Consider the following 18,160-nt stretch of genomic DNA (forward strand, 5'->3'; position numbering starts at 1 on the left):
ATGTATAGCTACATTTGTTGTCATGAATTTATATATCATTCAGGTTTTAGAGGTCATGGCTGACGCTTTGGGTAACCTCATCAGCACTACGTTAGATTAATAAGATTTTAAATGAACTTTAACCCACCTCCATGGTTTTGTCACCACACAAGGTGAAAAAGATATCGGATTAAGTTGCTAGATAGCGGAAATTATGGATTATTGAGGTGTCAGTGGCCGGGGGGGGGGGGGCACTATTTGTTGCTATAGACATTTTTCTTAAATTCACGCATAAGAATTTTTTTAAAGAATTTAAGCTGGTCCCTCCCCATTTTTGGAGGCAACAGGTACAAAATTATAGGGAAATATTGGTATTATTAATGGGGTTTTTTTTGGGGGGGGGGGGGCATTTCAACTATTCGGATAAGTTTGCCAAACGATGCTACTTGCCCGTACTTTTTTTTTTTAAATCATGACCATATAATAACGATAAGGCAGTATGATTCAGAAAGAAAAAATAACCCTTATAAAATACAACTGTCATAAGAAATGAAACACAACCTCAGTTTTTCTAGAAAGTGTTGTCATAAAGTGTTGTCTAATCGAGTGTCTGTCAGTCAATTCTAAATTAAGGGATGCATAAATACGAACTTTAGTTGCATCCGATCTTTTTTACCTGAGGACTATAATTTGGTAATGATTGAAAGAAGGTATTTTAAATTACGATTGTGAAGAACTTGTTTATAAATATATAAATTTAAAAAAAAAAGTTTGCTACAAGGTAAAAAGTACCCCCCCCCCCCAACGATGCCTGCAAATGCTTTTGACAGATCACAAAAAAATCATGCATGAAAATTTACAGGTACATTCATCAATATTTTGAACCATGCTGTGGTACGTTTCTATTCTTTAGTAGTTAACAAACAGTGGAATGACCGCGTAAAAACCCGACTTGATATCGATGAAATAAATTGTTGGTATGAAAATAGTTGTACACATGCATGTTCATGCATGATGTTTAAAAATGATTCTTTCCATAATTTACTAAGATACCGCGGTCTATGAAAAATTAGAAACCAATGACGGATCGTCCTTTTTAAATAGAGGAATTACGTTAAAAAATTCAGTTTTAAAACAACTTTTGAATTTTAGTGCATATATTGAATGAAACGGTATATTTTCTTCACCAATGCAATTTTGTCTTATCTCTCAAGTTTTTATTTCATTTTAGCAATTACTTGCATATTAAATAGTATATAATTCTAAAACCATTGAGTTGTCCAGGTACTTTGCCACCCCCCTCCCCCTTGCAGGCACGTAGCATCGTTTTTGAAAGTGGGGGGGCCAGATCCATCCAAAAAATCTTGACAAGCAAAAAAAAAAAACCAAAAAATAAGGGAAATTTAAAGTTTCCAAAAATCTTCAAAATCCTAATCCGTGGGGGGGGGGGGGGGTAGACTCAACTATACTTCCAAAAAAAAATTCTTCCCTACCAAAATTTTTTTCTCTCCAAATCAGGAAATTTTTTTCTCTCCAAATCAGGAAATTCCTAATCCGTGGGGGGGGGGGGGGGGGGGGGGGGGGGAGAGTACCTTCAATTTGACTACTCATTTCCTAATTTTCATATCAATTTTTTACTAACTTACAAAAAAGTGGGGGGGCCAACTCCATTATAATTCATATTTTTATATGTAAATTTTAAAAAATTCGTGGCTGCGAGAAAAAGTGGGGGGGGCCAGGCCCCCCCTGGCCCCCCCTGATGCTACGTGCCTGCCTTGCTTGTCGAAATTTTCCTTTATATCAAATCTAAAAATAAGCATGACGTCAATCTTATACCACGTGGTTGGCGGTAAAGTCTCATCGTGATACGGGGATATTTACACTGTGGAAGTACTGAGTGTAGTAGTGACTAGAGTGATAAGGTAAAGGTACAAGAAACCATTGTTACATGTTGTCTCTAAAATTTGAAGTCATTAGCAGGCTTATTTATTAAACTTCACCCGTTTATTGGCCCGAGGAATATTCAGTATTCAAAATTGTTCAACAATGGGTGAACGGTTCAACTGGCAATGTTCTATTCTTTGAACTGTTTCACAAAGATCTGTTTATATTACTGTCTTAGTTAAGAAACTCGCATTATTATATATAGTTTAGCATGTAATCAACGGTAAATTTCCAAATAAATTGTTGAATTCATTGTGTCATCTTTATTCGAATTTCCTCTGCCTTTGTTTTGGGCGATTCTAGTTATAGCTGCAGTTACGATAGTATAACTCTAATGTAGTGAACATTTCGAATTGACTTCACAAGGGCTCGGTTGTCAGATATATTGACTTCACATGCCATAAATCTATTCGAGAAATGTTGATATTCATTGTTTAATTGAATTTACAGACAAAGGACAAGATTAAACGAGTGAACTTGAATAGAAGTGAGGGCAGAGGTGGAAAAATGCCCCCAGTATCTGGTAATGGAGGGCTGAAGGAGACGATCAGTGAATATGTCTCCAACAACAAGGTGATGATCTTCAGCAAAACCACCTGTCCATTCTGTAAAAAGGTAAGCTACAGTACACAGCTGAATTGTCCATTCTGTAAAAAGGTAAGTATCACATAGCCAACCTGTCCATTCTGTGAAAAAATAAGTATCACATAGCCAACCTGTCCATTCTGTGAAAAAATAAGTATTCTGTGAAAAGGTAATTCTCGCATTATCACCGGTGTGAGATCGGTTTGTCCAGTGTGAGACAGCAGTGTGAGATTTTTCTGTTTTACACTGTGTATTACTACGCCGTTTCAAAACGTAAACAAACGTTGTCTGCTGTAGGGAAATGCAAAATGGTGCATTGAGATTATCCATTAAGTAATTGTGTTTCTTAAGTAATTACAATTTATCATATTTTTGATTAAAAAACTGTTGAATGCTCTCAAATTGACTTGCACTATTTGAAGCACGCGGAGGGATAAATCGAACGTAATCTTTTGAACGTCATAACAGAAAGTTGTCAAACATCATTTTTTAAGGTAATATAATGCGAGAAAAATAATCATTCATTATATACTCGTGTGGGATAGTGAAATTCCACCTCGGGGCCAAGATTCACGGTCTAGGACTCGGCAAAGCCTCGTCCTAGACCGTGAATCTTGTCCCCTCGGTGGAATTTCACTATCCCACACTCATAATAATGAATGATTCTATTAGTATCACATAGCCAAGCTGATACTAGTAGATTATTTTAAGTTGTTCACCTAGTATATTTTTCAGGGATTTCTTTTTTCAAAGAAATGATACACACTAATTTAGGATGAAATCATGTACATGTACATGATATATAAATAAAGTTATTAATAAAATAGTGATTAGCACATACATGTACGAAGCATGAGTCATAAAGTCACTTCCTGGTATTACAAACTGATAAGCAGACAGGAACCACTTCTGAGATCAGGATTGTTTAAGTCTAATATGGAGATAGGAGATTAAAAAAAGAACATTGTTGTAGCCATCCGATTACATTTAATTTTATTGTTCAAAAGAAGAGAAGATATGATGAACTTCTTCAAGCTTTAGATCAAATTATTGACAAGACCATTTCTCAGTTTTGTATATGTAAGTGAAAAATGCATTAAATTGATAAATTAATTTGTATAGCTATAGAGAATACATGTTGTTTTGCTATTCTTCCTTTAATCATAGCAGATACTTTTATGACAGTAAATTTGTAACACTAAACTGAATTCCAAGTAATATCTTCAGGTAAAAAGAGCTGTTGTCTTTAGCCTTTGCAACTTTATATTTCTATGTCAGTATATTATAACACTATAAAACAACCAGTTGATTTTTTCTTCAAATCTCTCAAGGTGAAAGACTTGCTGCAATCTTCACAGATCAAATTTGAGGTGTTGGAGCTGGACCAGCAAGGTAAGAAAGTGAAAGTGAAAGTAGATAAAGCCATATGTAGAGACCTTCCTATTGTGGAAATTCTGATTTAATAGGTAATGGAAAACCCCATCAAAACTGAGATCACTCTGGTTGTTACAGCATGTAATAAAAGCTAGAGGGGTGTTTATTTGTATAAAAGCATAAATTTTATAGCTAGCACTCTATTTCCTGACTTGATCTTCAAATTTTGTGCTGGCACAGAATTTTTTTTAATGAATAAAAGACAGTAGATTTGTGAATATGCATTGCTGACCAATGGTGAACCGTGAACCTTTGAAGTTCAATATCTTATATGGTATCCTGTAAAATATGATAATGAAAAAGATGAAGTTTTGCTTCTTAAATTCCGAGTAAAGAATTGAATTCTTGATTCAATTGAATCAAGAATTGATGGGTTGTGTTTCATGTTTTTCTATGTAAGAAGTATTGGGTAAAGAGGAAGCAGGGCTAAGATTGAATTCACCCCCCCCCCCCCCCCCACCTCAAATAAATTAAATAATAACAACCAAATACAACAAGCACTCTTCCAGACTGAGGAAGTGGATAAAACATGTTTGTTATTTCTTGAATCTATTTATGTAGCAGATGGTGCACAATTTATAATGCAATATATCCTGTTGGCACTCCCAATTTTTAGTTTGTCTAATGGTTGTTTTAGGTACACAAATAAGGATACATTCAGTTCATTGTCTAATGACATTTTAACCTACATTTTTTAGATATTAATTTACAACATTTATGGAGTATATAATTCAAGTCAAATATAAGAATGACAGCTTGTTAGGGAGTGGTTAGTGTAGGATGTGTTCAAGTCAACTTTACACATTTCTACCAGCAATAGTTATATAACCAAGAAATGACCTAGTAAAAAGAAAGTTATTGATTTTTGTTTTCATGGAATTTATTCTACCTTGCCGTAGGATGTTTGACTATGTAATTGTCTTTCCCTTTATCACGTTGCAATCAATGTTTTTTTTTTTCTCTTTCGTTGTATCACTGAGGTTTGAAAGTCCTCCCGTGAACAACATGCAGTAATTGTGTGAAATTTCAAACATTTGTGCATTCAGCACTTTTTTTTTTCTTTATTTGCTCCGACAGCCAATGGAAGTGAAATCCAGAATGCCCTGCTGGAAATAACTGGTCAACGAACAGTTCCGAACGTGTTTGTGGCCGGACAACATCTAGGTAAGTGTTAACTGGATAGTATCAAAGGAAATTGTTTTATCTGTATGAAATTTAGATTATCGTGATTTATCAATATTTGTTGAATACCAATATCCTTGGATTTTATGGTTGATTTGATCCACCAAATTAAATCGTCATCAGAGGGAGATTTCTGATAATGTATTATAACGTATTGAAAATGTATTGAAAATGTAATTTTCACTTAATTAATGAAAAATAATGTCTATGAATATTAATGAAGCACAGTATGAGGTGATCATGTTTAATTTTCAATGATGTACGAGGAGAAAATAGATTGATATTCTTGTATATCTTTTGAATATTCAAATCAAATTGAAATGTCAATGGCTGAGCACTGGAAAGGTTCAAATAATTGACTTAGAATAGTAAATAACACACTTATTATGTATTAATAAGATTGCAGTATAGAGTTTCCACAACGATCTTATTTGCTACTGGTATTTATGGCAGAGTTTATAACTGCATATGAAAAAGCATGATAAGTTAATTGGAATTGTTTGAGGGAAGAAAACCTCTTCTCTTTTTTGAACATAAATCATGCTTATATATGTAATATGCTTAATATTTATATGTTAATGTCAAAGTTTATGCCAATTGATTCAAATATAGATTCAGTGTACATTGCTGCATTTACTAAATTGATTTATGAATAAATATACATTCTTGTGGGAAAACATGTTCATAAGGTTATGAACCTGTCAATAGTTTCTCATCAAATAAGAAACCAGGCAGGTGCTAAGCTGTCAGCTCCTTTCTAAAACTCGGAACATGAATTTTCGGAGATCTCTTTTATAAAAGAGTGTTCAGTGGGATGGGGATTTTAAATCTGACATTTTTCAAACTGTTTACTAGCTTGGGAATTTTGTTTACAGTTACATCACTTTATTTATGCTTGAAAAGAGAGTTTACCTGTAATTTATAACATATGTACTTTATCTAATACCGATGAAAAATCAATAATTTTACATGGTGCATGTGTATGCGCTGTACTTTGCCAAGTAACAAGGTATATTGCAGTCTAATTCATGTATCACTATGATAACTGGATGTTTTAATTATACCCCCGCTCCGAAGGAGTGGGGGTATACTGTTTTACCTTGTATGTCTATCCGTCCGTAACAAAAATTTCTGTCGCATTTATCTCAGCAACTATTTATCGCAGATGCTTGAAATTTTTACACAGTGTTTGTTAAGGCATGTCATATTGTGGGATATATTTTTGTACCAATCAGACATCAACTTCCTGTTAAATAATGACTGTTTATTTTTAGCCAAAATTTTCAAATAAATTTCCTCAAAGATTTCTCAGCAGCTATTTATCGCAGATGCTTGAAATTTTAACACACTATTTGTTTAGGCATGCCATATTGTGGGATATATTTCTGTACCAATCGGATGCCAGCTTTCTGTTAAATGTCGACTTTGCTTATTTTGCATATTCACATCAGAGCGGGGATATCACTAGTGAGCATTGGCTCACAGATATCTTGTTTAAATTTTTGAACTGCTTTCTTTGGTCATTCATTTGGGATATGAATCATAAAAGAAATCATGTTTTTGTTTATATTCACATTTTTTGTTTGACAAATTAATAAATTGATTGTAAAAAGTAAGTAAAATTAATTGTTTATGTACATCAGTAAGTTAATTAGCAAAAAGAAACGGCCAAATTGTCTTCTATGGGAAATTGAGTCTGACATCATCATTATTATTTCATGAAGTCTGATTTTTCCTAAATTCATGAAGGTTTTGACCATGCAATCGATAAATGGGGCGTGTAGATTTCAGTTCTGTCAATTTCGACAGAGCTATGAATTACAATCAATTTCCATAAGAAATAGAGGGAATCATACTTGATGGATGTTAATACTTGATGGATGTAAATATATTTTTTGAACTAAGTATTCATCTCTGATTCTCCTAGGTAAATAGTTTGTGCTAACATGCTCCTTCAAAGTTACAACTTTCTGTTTGATATTCTTGCTAGTTCTCATCTCTGACTTTGCTTAAATGATGTGAAACTGTTTAAAAAATTATTGTCAACAGGTGCAGAATCTGAATAGAGATGGTGACTTCAAAGGTAGTGCATGTATAAGAAGTTAAAAAAAAATGTTTGCTCGTAAAATTACACAGAAAATTACTTACGAGGGTAAAATTGCACTTACAATTGAAAAAAAAATGGACATTGACAACCAATTTTATGAAACAAACATTAATTATCCTGCACGGAAAGAAACAAATCAGTCTTTATTTAAAGTAATTAAAGAAAATGTTGCCATTACATCGCATTACTAAGCACTGGCTCTTAATTTTATTTCATCCTTTGGTGACTTGTTAGCTTGCTGATGGCTTTAGAAGAATTCTATTTGATATGGATCAATATGGAAGCACATCATTAAGGATTAAGTTTCTGTCTCTCATTTAAGAAGAAAGTGAACATTATTGCAAAATGTATCCATTAGTCCATTAAAGACTCCATTTATGCCAATGCTAGCTGAAAAATAAGCCTGTTGTTTTATTTTTTTTTAAATAATATTATTAACGGTCATAGCCATGATTACATTATGATTTAAAGATAAATCAATAAAGTAGATTATTTTTATAGAATTGATGAAGAATAATTATTTGAATTTGTAAATGTTTTATGCCAAATTTTAATCTCTCTCTCTCTCTCTCTCTCTCTCTCTCTCTCTCTCTCTCTCTCTTCCCCCCCCCCCCCCCCCCCCATTCCGAACCCTAGTATACAAAATGCAAATCCCACAGCTTAACTTGCTATGCTTTAAAACTGTAAAAAAAAGAAGTTAATTTATTAATAATATAAAACCTTCAATAACCTTTATTATTGTAATGAAGTCAATTAATGTGCAATGATTTCTCCAGTGTTCCTAGAAATGTTAACGGCCCCTGCACAAGTAGCAAATTGTAGTGTGGAAGCCCTATCCATGAAAATGACGTGTGTTACTGAAAGCTTTAATTATTATGGGCAAAAAAAAATTTATTGGAGGGATTTGATTGAATAGAATAAGGATATTATAAATGACAGTTAGGAGCTCATGCTAAGCTTGCTGATGAAGAAGTGACAGCGTGGTTCAATGACTTGTAACTAAGAGCATAGTCTGAGGATTCACAGTCTAATACAGAAGTCCAAGAACAGAGTTTATCTCCTTACATTGGTGACAGCACAGTGTTGATACAGATTCTGAAGAGACAGCACAAAAGGTTAGCTAGGACACAGTTTGTGCTAATACACAGTAATAAGCACAAGGTCTGTAGATACAGAAATTATAGCACAGATTGTGCTGATACACAGTAATAAGCACAAGGTCTGTATATACGGAAATAATAGCACAGAATGTGCTGATACACAGTAATAAGCACAAGGTCTGTAGAGCACAGATTGTGGTAGTACACAATAGGAACATCATCATGCACTTTTTCAAATCCCATATTAGCCCATATATCACCTCAGGCACTATATCTGCCAAGGAAAGTTAACACTGAATTCAAATTAACAATAACTACCAGTACTTTATTTTAATACATGACTGTGTACTTGATTCAGAAAAAATTAGATATTATGATTTCATAATGTTTATGGTAAAATCATTTATCTATGCAACACTTATCAGATTTATTATCAAAATAACCATAATTACTGGTATTGAACATATACTCTATACCGTATATATATATACCGGCACTCAGGGTCTGGTCAGATTGCTGAAACTAATGTTTATCATTATAAAACAGCACAAACCATTTGTGTAACTCTTACTGTTTAATGGCATAACTAGGCAATGGCAGTAGCTTATTTAAAGCTTTGGCCACCGTTTAAAATGGGGATTTATGATGGTCAAGTGAGATCTTTGATACAGGTGTAAACAGAGCCTAGACCCTTGCTTGTTAATCGTAATCGGAGTACACTGTGACAAATTTGATAGTCTCTCAGATTGAATCATTGATTCAGTTTGAAGCATTGAATCTGAAAAACTGGATTGGCTAACCATTTTGTGATGAAAGTGTCATTGCATAAGGTCAGACTCTCGTACTCATTAGACCAACATTGTGGGCAATGTGACACATCAAAGGGACTTGATAGAACTGTCTGTTCACATCATTAGTACATAAGTTCATGTTCACCATTGTTTGTTGGAGTCAGTGGCTGTGCCTGTTGATTCTGCAGTAACAAAAGAAAATTGATAGTGCATTATAGTTTTTGCAATTTTAGTGGCTTTATTTCTGTGAAATTGAAGTGGAAAGTGATGTACTGTTTGCAAAGTCTTGAGTGCATGGTAAAACAGTTGGTACTGCATCAGTAGGTGGTGTGTAAGATGTATTAAGGTTTCACAATATACACTTACCTGTCGAGATGTAACACAGGTGATGTTCGTTTTGGTCGAACGAGGAATCCCAGAACAGCATGTTGTGGTTGAAAGGGGAAATTAGGGTAATACAGTTTTCTTGCCAAGTTAATTGTGGACCTTATCCATGATTTCCAGTTGTCATTGAGTTACAAGTCATTAATTGGAATCCTTAATTTAACATGGCTGAATCTGGACCTGAGTTACCTGTGTTACCTGCGTACAGGTGAACTGGAGGTGTTTTATACTGGGTAATTAATCACTCAGCATCTTCAACTCTGAGAACAGCGTCCACGATTCAATTCACTGCAGTCATCCCAACACAGGATATTGTCATTTTCCAGGAGGAATGCAGTCACAGAATTAGAACTCCATTCCGTTTGAGGGAGAGTCTGTGACGGCTGAGCACTGCTTGTGGTGGAGGTTTATGTTATGGAGATCCAGTCGGATCCTTATGAAGTACATATGTCCTAAGAATGAATAGTGAACCAAGAAATACACTCTGTTGAAAAATGTTGTTTTAATAGTGAAACAACGAGCTAATTTGTTTTTCTTAATTTTTGTTGGATTGACAGAACATGATGTGTTTTTTCTGTGGTGAGTTTGAATTGATTTATTGATATTTTCTTCTATCTAAATATTCCTTTGAGTTTTTATTTTGCAGGTCTGTGCTTTTTGGAATAATTGTTTTTTATGGGTTAGGTTTAAGATTGAATTAATTTTATGAATTAATGAGAATTATTTTTTTTTTCACAATTATACTTTGAAGTTTTCATCCCAAATAAAAAGCAATAATTTTTCAGTAGAATTGGAAGAATTGCCCAGATATTCTGTTATACTTATTATGTCTCCAACATATACGGAAATTTGAAGGTGATGAGAATAAACATGAAAAAAAAAATATCCCAGTGTGATATTAGAAATCAGATACATTATGATCATGATGATGTTGGAATTAAAGGAAATTGATATTGATTTTGTCGAGCTGTAATGTTGATAATCAGCCTTTTCTCTCTCGCACAGATAATCTATAAGTTTATTTTAGTGACTTAATTCAGGTATGGCTGCATGGAAAATTATATTCTAAAACTTGTGGTCAAATTTTTAAGATCACAATATATATAAATAATATCGTCAATTTTGAATTCAATTTTCTCTGTGACTTACCTGATCATTGAGGTGGAATTAAACTAAATTTGCATCCTTTAGAGTTGTCTAAAGATTTAGTTAAGAAGTTCATAATGGGATTATCCAGAAGTATTCACAGTAGATTTAAGTCTTTAATTACGTTGAATGTAATGTGCAGGTGCTCTGACAGGAACCATTTTATTGATTGTTTTTAATGATTGTTTTTAACGATTGTTTTTTAAGGAGGCTGTGATGACACTCTAAAGGCACATAAAGAAGGCCGACTCCAGCAGATGTTGAACATGGGAACTTACGACTACGATCTAATTGTTATAGGTGGTGGATCCGGAGGGTTGGCAGCCTCAAAGGTAACTAAAAATCAGTGATAACATACCACAGCTAGTAGGATTGTTATTTTGGTGATGTACATTAAATTTATTGACTTAAATATTAATATTTAGTACTTCAATTCAATACTGTATTTAGAGGATGCTTAGGTAGGCAGGGTTTTAAACTAACTTGATTTTTTTGCTAGCCATGTGGGCTACTAAACTTCGTCATTCCAGGGGCCCACATCAAAATTTAGTTGCCCACAATTTTAATTTAAAAAAGATTAAAAAAAGAGGTTTTTTTATCTCATTTAATATAACATGCCATTGTAACTACCGGTACATATATCTTCATTCATATTGAATTTCGATTTTTGTTAAAATTTTCAAACACTTCATTTACTAAAATTCATAACACAAGTCTTCTGAATCAACCACATGTCTTGTTGTTCCTTTACATCTGTATTGGTTAATCCATCTCCTATTACAAATAAAAATCCTTTTCTTTTGGCTGGCTGATCATACAACTATTGTCATAAATTGAAATATTATAACAATGCCGAAATCAGTTAGATGCTTTGAAAGCAGGGTTGTCTCTAAAAATTGAAGTAGAAGGAAGAAATGAAAAAATAGAAGGGGGGTCTGGGGGTCTTGCTATAGCTACATTGTGTTGAAATGCAATAATAGCCGGGTAATTCCCCGCCCCCGGGTCTTAGAGACAACCATGTGAAAGTAATCAAGACATTTAGGCTTCACAGTGAAGATAGGTAAAGATAAGCGTCTGAGTGATCAACCTAAATGAAAATACGAAACATTCGGACAAATTTGGAAAAAAGATGTGTTGGCATTAGGAATTGTTTAATCGCCATGTGGGCCCCTGGAATTGCACTTTCAAATCGCCCACACGAAAATATAGTCGCAAATGGCTAGTGGGTGACTGTTAATTTCAAACCCTGCTAGGTGGCATTTTTGCTTCAATTACTCTTTCAAATTAAGAAAGTCTCGAGAGATGTAAAATGAGTTCACATTTCTATTTAGATTGATAGCTGTCAAAAATCAATCAAAGACATACTGTGAGAATCGTCAATTGTTTTTCAGGAAGCAGCGGGTCTCGGAAAGAAAGTAGCCGTCTTTGACTTTGTGAAGCCTACTCCCATTGGAACCACCTGGGGTATGTATTGGCTATTTTTGTAAAGTACGTGAGTTTTGTATGGTGGTGTGTGGGTGTCCAGTATGAACCATTTAAGACAACTTAGTGCTAGCTTTGTGTTGCTTGCATGCCCCTGGTCTAGTACAAACACATAACAGGATTCTTGTGTTGGGGGAAAATTAATATCTCATGCCAATTTTTTTTTTTTTTTTATAAAATTGACCTACATGTAGCTGTTAATGTTTCCCTAGTACTTGTAGTAGGTAACACAGAATTAACTACTGTTTATTAGGTTTTGCTTTTTAAGTTATGCAGATTAAATTTTGCAGGGAAAAAGTGCTTATTGGTTTAAGTGCTTTTCATTTCACCTATATCATGTGTATATACAGTAACACATGCTTCTGATGAATTGCCAGGGACGGGCAATTTTGCTTCTGTGTAAGCACAATTCGTTTCATCCATCAATTTTACAATTATTATACATAATAAAGTCACGTGGAATAAAAATCACTTCGCTGTAAGCGTCAATTCATTATTAGCGTGTTTGCTAGAACCATATTTTACTATATTTCTATTATTTAATATGTATAAATAGTTATAATAGTTGATGAAGAGGAACAATGTTTTCACTGTTTTACATGCTTTTCTTCCCAATGTAGGTTTGGGAGGCACGTGTGTGAATGTAGGCTGTATTCCAAAGAAACTGATGCATCAGGCCGCCATACTGGGTAACTAAGGATTTCTTTAGAAAGTTTTCTTACTTATTGTAGGTAAATGTGGACAATGTCTCCATGCTTTAAGACTAAGTGAATAATCAATTATCATATCTAGACCAACATGTTATTAGGCCAAACAAAATAAATGGTTAGGTTCATTGTGCTGGTATTTACAAAGTTTATGATACCATTTCTATTGTAAAATAAATTGAGGTGGGACAAAGTTTATTCTTTCTATTTGGACATACATACTGAACATTCAAACAAAGTTGTTTTGATTTTATTTTATAGCAGTAGGCTTACCATGGTAAGGTAAAATGATAATTAATGTCCGAGGTCCTTATTGTGCTGACAAGTCGAGAAATTCTGCCTGTTCCTGCTTCTATTTAACAAATCTCAATGAATTAAATGCCTTTTTTTTTATCTTTAAATGCAATCCATTGTTTCTTTGCCTTAATTTCCCTAGAAAATATGAAATTTTTAACCCAAATGGAAAGGGTTTTTTTCAGCTTTAATCAGTAAGGCATGAAATTAGATTTTTCTAAAACTCTGGTAAAATTATCAAAATAATATGCTTAAAATCAGTGCAGGTGGGACTGAAAAAAAGAGAAAAAATTGCATTTTTTATTGATGTAATAACATTTACATCTTTGACTCTAGAATAAAAGATTGTTTACATTAAGAATAACAAAAATATATATCCATTTTACTATATTCGCAGAGAAAATGATGGGTCAATGAAATCTTCACACAAGCTCATTCATAAAATACTTAGTCTTAAGTAACACTGAAATCCATTCTCTATTAGAATTTCTATGTCATTTGGTTTCACTATGTATTTGTAGGGCATGGGTTGAGTGATGCCAAGAACTTCGGTTGGGAGGTTCCAGAAAAAGGTAAGTTCTTGTTTACTAATGTATACTGCGATCGCTTTATCCTTTTGGCAGTTCAGATTTTCCAGAGAAAAAATAAGGGAATGGGATAAAATTACACACTGCATCTAGAAAAAGCATGTTAAATGTGCTTCAATATAAGCAATGGCTCAGTTATACAAGTTTGAGGATTACAACATGGGTGGCCGTTAATTTTGAGAAAGAGGGAGGGGGTTGGGGGCAACGTTTCTCTTCTTCTTCCTATTTCTCTGTCACCCTCTGCCTTTTCTCTTCCTAAAAAAGCCAAGTTTTTCTTTGTGCATGTCTTTGAAATTTATTCTGCTTTTGCATCTGACTCACAAATTAATCATTCTTCTCTTTATCTTCCCACAGTGCAACACAACTGGACCACAATGAAGGATGCTATACAGGTGAGAGGGCGTACCTGGTCGTAGTCACCGTCACCCTACACATAAATATCATCTCTACCTAAACCAGAAATATGAAGAAAAAAAATTTTGACCCTGAGAGAATCTTCACAAGCCATGGGTATTGTGTCTATTCAATTGTCACATTTGTAGGTACAGAATAGACACAAAACCCACTATCCACATTTGTGGATATAGCAGTGCCTGGGAAGGACAAACGACTGGTTGGGCCAATGACCCCAAGCTTAATAAAATGATGGGGCCATTTTGAAATTTATGGGGCCGAGAAAAAAAAAGTATGGTGGGCCATTTCTTAAATTAACTGTCATACAAAACTGGAAATACTATCAGATTACGACAATACAGTCATCACATGCATCTTTGACAATAAAATTTATGTAATTAAATCCCAAACAAAAATGTGTTTGGATGTTTGTCACTGAACAGAGATAATATGCTTTTTCATAGAATTCCATTTTTTTAAAAACATTACTATATAAATCAAGATTTTCTTCTTTGTTTAACCAAACTCTAAGAAGCCGATATTTTGGGTACCAAAGAATTTCTCTGCTTGGTAAGAATACGGTTTTTCTGAAAAAACACTCGTTCACAACTTGCAGTGTGAAGGGCAAAGTGAGTGCATCTGTGCAAGCCAGAGACATAAATAAGGTTATTTATGTTATTTATGTCTATGGTGCAAGCCTAATAAAATCAAACCGGAGGGAACTGCATAGATACCAATGTTTAATGTCCATGAGGAAGTCAAAACTTAAGTTAGATTTATTGCTGGTGGCATGTACATGTATATGATCAAATGACGTTTCGATCATTCCATTCTGAACTCAATTCCATTGAAGATAATTGAAAACGCCGACTACGATAAAATCACAAACTACAAAATGATGCGTTTGCATATTCTGCGATATGATTGTGTTGGGCGCCGCTTGGCGCAACGCACCATATGTGCTTTGCGCCATTATTCGGCAGTATGCGCGGCCCCTTCTCTGGCCCTGATATAGAATGGACACAAAACCCCCATTCCCTATTTGTGGATATAGAACTGATGACTTGTAGTCATCACTTAAAACAAGCAGAACTGTATAATATATTGGTCATTGTGTACTATTTAAAGACTTTTGTACTGGAAAAAATTAAATAATGCGAATTAAAAAAAAGATAGCTGCAGCCAGGCAGAATTGTATTTACATCCTCAATGAAAACAATTTTGAAAGAGTTAGTTTTCTTACTGAAACTGAAAATCTAAGCATCCATGAATTAACATCCCCACGAATTAGCAAAAAACCCACAATCCACGAAAATTGACCCCCACAAATTATCCGTTTGATGTCAGAACTAAATGCCTCTTGTATCAAGATTTTGTGCATAGAAGAAATGGATTGGTTTGTTGTACTGGTATGCTCTGTTTTTGTAGGACTACATTGGTTCCCTGAACTGGGGCTACAGAGTTCAGCTGAGGGATAAAAAAGTGGATTATCACAACGCTTACGCAGAGTTTGTGGATGAACACACTGTAAAGGTAAGAACAACCACTTGTCTCTTGGTCTCCACAATTTAACTGTTATAGATGGGCCCCATCATCTCATTTCAAGTGGGAGTAGGAGAGGGACCGAGGGGGGCAGATATTCATTTATTCTATTGGTCCCCCTTACCCATGACTTTCTTTTTGCAGGAATGTGGACATTATTTTTTACACTTGAAAATATTTGTCTGTCTGCACTGAAATAAAATGTTGTCAAAATAAGGCCCCCACCAGTCAATGTTAGACATTCCATGAAAATTATCCCCCTTTAAAGATTACTGTGTGTCCCTATGAGTACCGTATATATTCGCGTATAAGTCGGTATTTTGGGAGTAGAAATTTGAATAAAATTCGTTTTTGGGTGCCATTTTGCTACCAACTTTTGACTTGCGATCCCTATACTTGACATTTTTAATTTTTAATTACTAAAAAGATAAACACTTAATAAATAAATTGAAAGTTTCAAATGTATTTCTTAAAATATGAACAAGGTTTATTTGATAGTATTTTTTATTTAAACAGGCAATTATTTATGCCTGAGGTGATAATAGCTGTAGGTATAACTGTACTTAAAACAACACAAGCCAACACTGAGTTTAGGAGGCTAATTACCAACCCTAATCAGTCAGTAGGGGATAAAATCACTGCCATTTTATTTCCAGTAGCATTTAAAATAGTTTTTGAGCTATAATCAAGTTGTAATGAGTGTTTAAAAAATATAATGGCGTCTAAAATCGTAAGTTACAAACTTCAAGAAAGATAACTCCGTTTACAGAAAACTATTAAAAAACATGGCGTCTAAAAGCGATCTAGTGGGATTACAGAACAGCAATTTCTGTTTAATACTTAAAAATTAACCACAAGAATTATTGCTCCTGGTCTGTTTAAAAAAGATAAAGATCGGTTTTTAATTATTCATAATTAATTACACATGAGGTGATAATGGCTATATTGGTGGCTGTAGGTGGCATGTCACCTAAAACAACACAAGCTAACACACCACTTTTAAAAGGGGCTATACCATCTTAATCAGTCAACGGGGGATCAAAATCACTATCATTTTATTTTCAATAGTATTTTAAATATTTTTATAGCTTACACCAAGTTTTCATCAGTGTATCAATAAAAAAAAATGGCGTCCAAAATCGAAAGTTATTCATCCAGGATAGATGTCTTAATGGAACACAATACTTTAAAAATGCATTGCATCTAGAAATGTAAAAACAGAGGGGTCAAACACCAATATTTTTTTATCTAGAATATAGTCATGCATGCTTGATAAAATGTGCTTATTTGATTGGCAATCTGTAGACTGATTATCCAGAAAAAATTACCCGACTTATAAGAGGGTCAATGGCAAAATCTTGAAAATTAACTTGAAAAATTGTAACCGACTTATAGGCGAACAATACTTATAGGCGAGTATATATGGTATGTACTGGTGAAGACTGTGCAGGCTGTTCATTGATAGGGATTGTATTGTGGGTTTCAGGCTTTCAACAAGAAGGGTCAGGAGATCAAGAAGACGGCCAATCATTTTGTCTTGGCTATGGGAGAGCGACCCCGGTACCCTGACATTCCCGGGGCCAAGGAGTACGGAATTACCAGGTGAGAAAGCTGATGATTATAAAGTTATCTATTATGTACCATGTATGTCCACTAAGCTTTAGAAGTTAAGAGTTTTGAATTTACAATAAAGCCCAGTTTCAGGATGCCCAAAATTAAAAAAAAAAACGAGGTCCACTGATTTGGGTTTTTAAAAAATCAGTGAAGATTGAGGAAATAAACACACAGGTAATCTTAGCTCTTGCTCCTGTTGAGATATGCAGTAAATGTCTATCAAATGATCTCTGGATTTTTTTAATAAGGAGACAACATGTCAAAGAATTGAAAGTAAAAAATAGATATTATGCTGTGTTTTTGTTGATCTTTAGGATGTTCATATTGATTTTCTTGATTTGCTGGTTCAGACTTGTTCTCCTGTTTTATGGTAAATGAAATATACAGTAATGATTATCGTTTTTTGCTAATGAAGACCTGTTAATCCTGCCATATTGTCTATAAGGATGTACTTATTGCTTATGTGTGTTTGTTTATTCAGCGATGACCTGTTCTCCCTGCCGTACTGCCCGGGTAAGACCCTGTTGGTGGGGGCGTCCTACGTCTCCCTGGAATGTGGGGGATTCCTCCACGCCCTGGGGCTGAATGTGACCGTCATGGTCCGCTCCATCTTACTCCGGGGGTTCGACCAGCAGATGGCCGAGAAGATCGGGGACTATATGGAGGTTGAAGGGGTCAAGTTCGTTCGACCCTGTGTCCCCACAAAGGTGACTGACCACTCCCTGCTTTGTTCAGATGTTTAATTTAATCACTGCAGCAGTAAAACAGCTTGTGATCCATTGTTGAATGGGGTAGTGTAGATTCCTAATTAAACGTGAGGAATGAATATATGTGTAAAATCACGAGAAGTACATCTCGCAAATTTTTCTTGCTTTTTTTTTCTGGACAC

The 18,160-nt window shown here is 34.5% G+C and overlaps 1 protein-coding gene across 4 annotated transcripts in view; it reads left to right on the forward strand.

The window, feature by feature from the left end:
- LOC105322705 (thioredoxin reductase 1, cytoplasmic) overlaps positions 1–18,160 on the forward strand; it is a 43,146-nt gene that overhangs the window by 14,952 nt on the left and 10,034 nt on the right. Inside the window, exons 1-12 of one of the 4 annotated variants that reach the window (XM_066082836.1) lie at positions 1,798–1,901; positions 2,380–2,538; positions 3,840–3,900; positions 5,020–5,106; positions 10,860–10,984; positions 12,044–12,116; positions 12,755–12,823; positions 13,657–13,707; positions 14,077–14,114; positions 15,544–15,648; positions 17,144–17,259; positions 17,753–17,978. In XM_066082836.1, coding sequence (XP_065938908.1) covers positions 2,431–2,538; positions 3,840–3,900; positions 5,020–5,106; positions 10,860–10,984; positions 12,044–12,116; positions 12,755–12,823; positions 13,657–13,707; positions 14,077–14,114; positions 15,544–15,648; positions 17,144–17,259; positions 17,753–17,978 — 1,059 coding nt within the window. In that variant the 5' untranslated portion in view covers positions 1,798–1,901; positions 2,380–2,430. Of the gene's footprint in view, positions 1–1,797; positions 1,902–2,373; positions 2,539–3,839; positions 3,901–5,019; positions 5,107–10,859; positions 10,985–12,043; positions 12,117–12,754; positions 12,824–13,656; positions 13,708–14,076; positions 14,115–15,543; positions 15,649–17,143; positions 17,260–17,752; positions 17,979–18,160 lie in introns of those variants that run through there. The other 3 variants (XM_066082835.1, XM_066082834.1, XM_066082833.1) reach the window with 3 other exon arrangements.

Source organism: Magallana gigas, chromosome 4 (assembly GCF_963853765.1).
Source record: "Magallana gigas chromosome 4, xbMagGiga1.1, whole genome shotgun sequence".
NCBI classification, from domain to species: domain Eukaryota; kingdom Metazoa; phylum Mollusca; class Bivalvia; order Ostreida; family Ostreidae; genus Magallana; species Magallana gigas.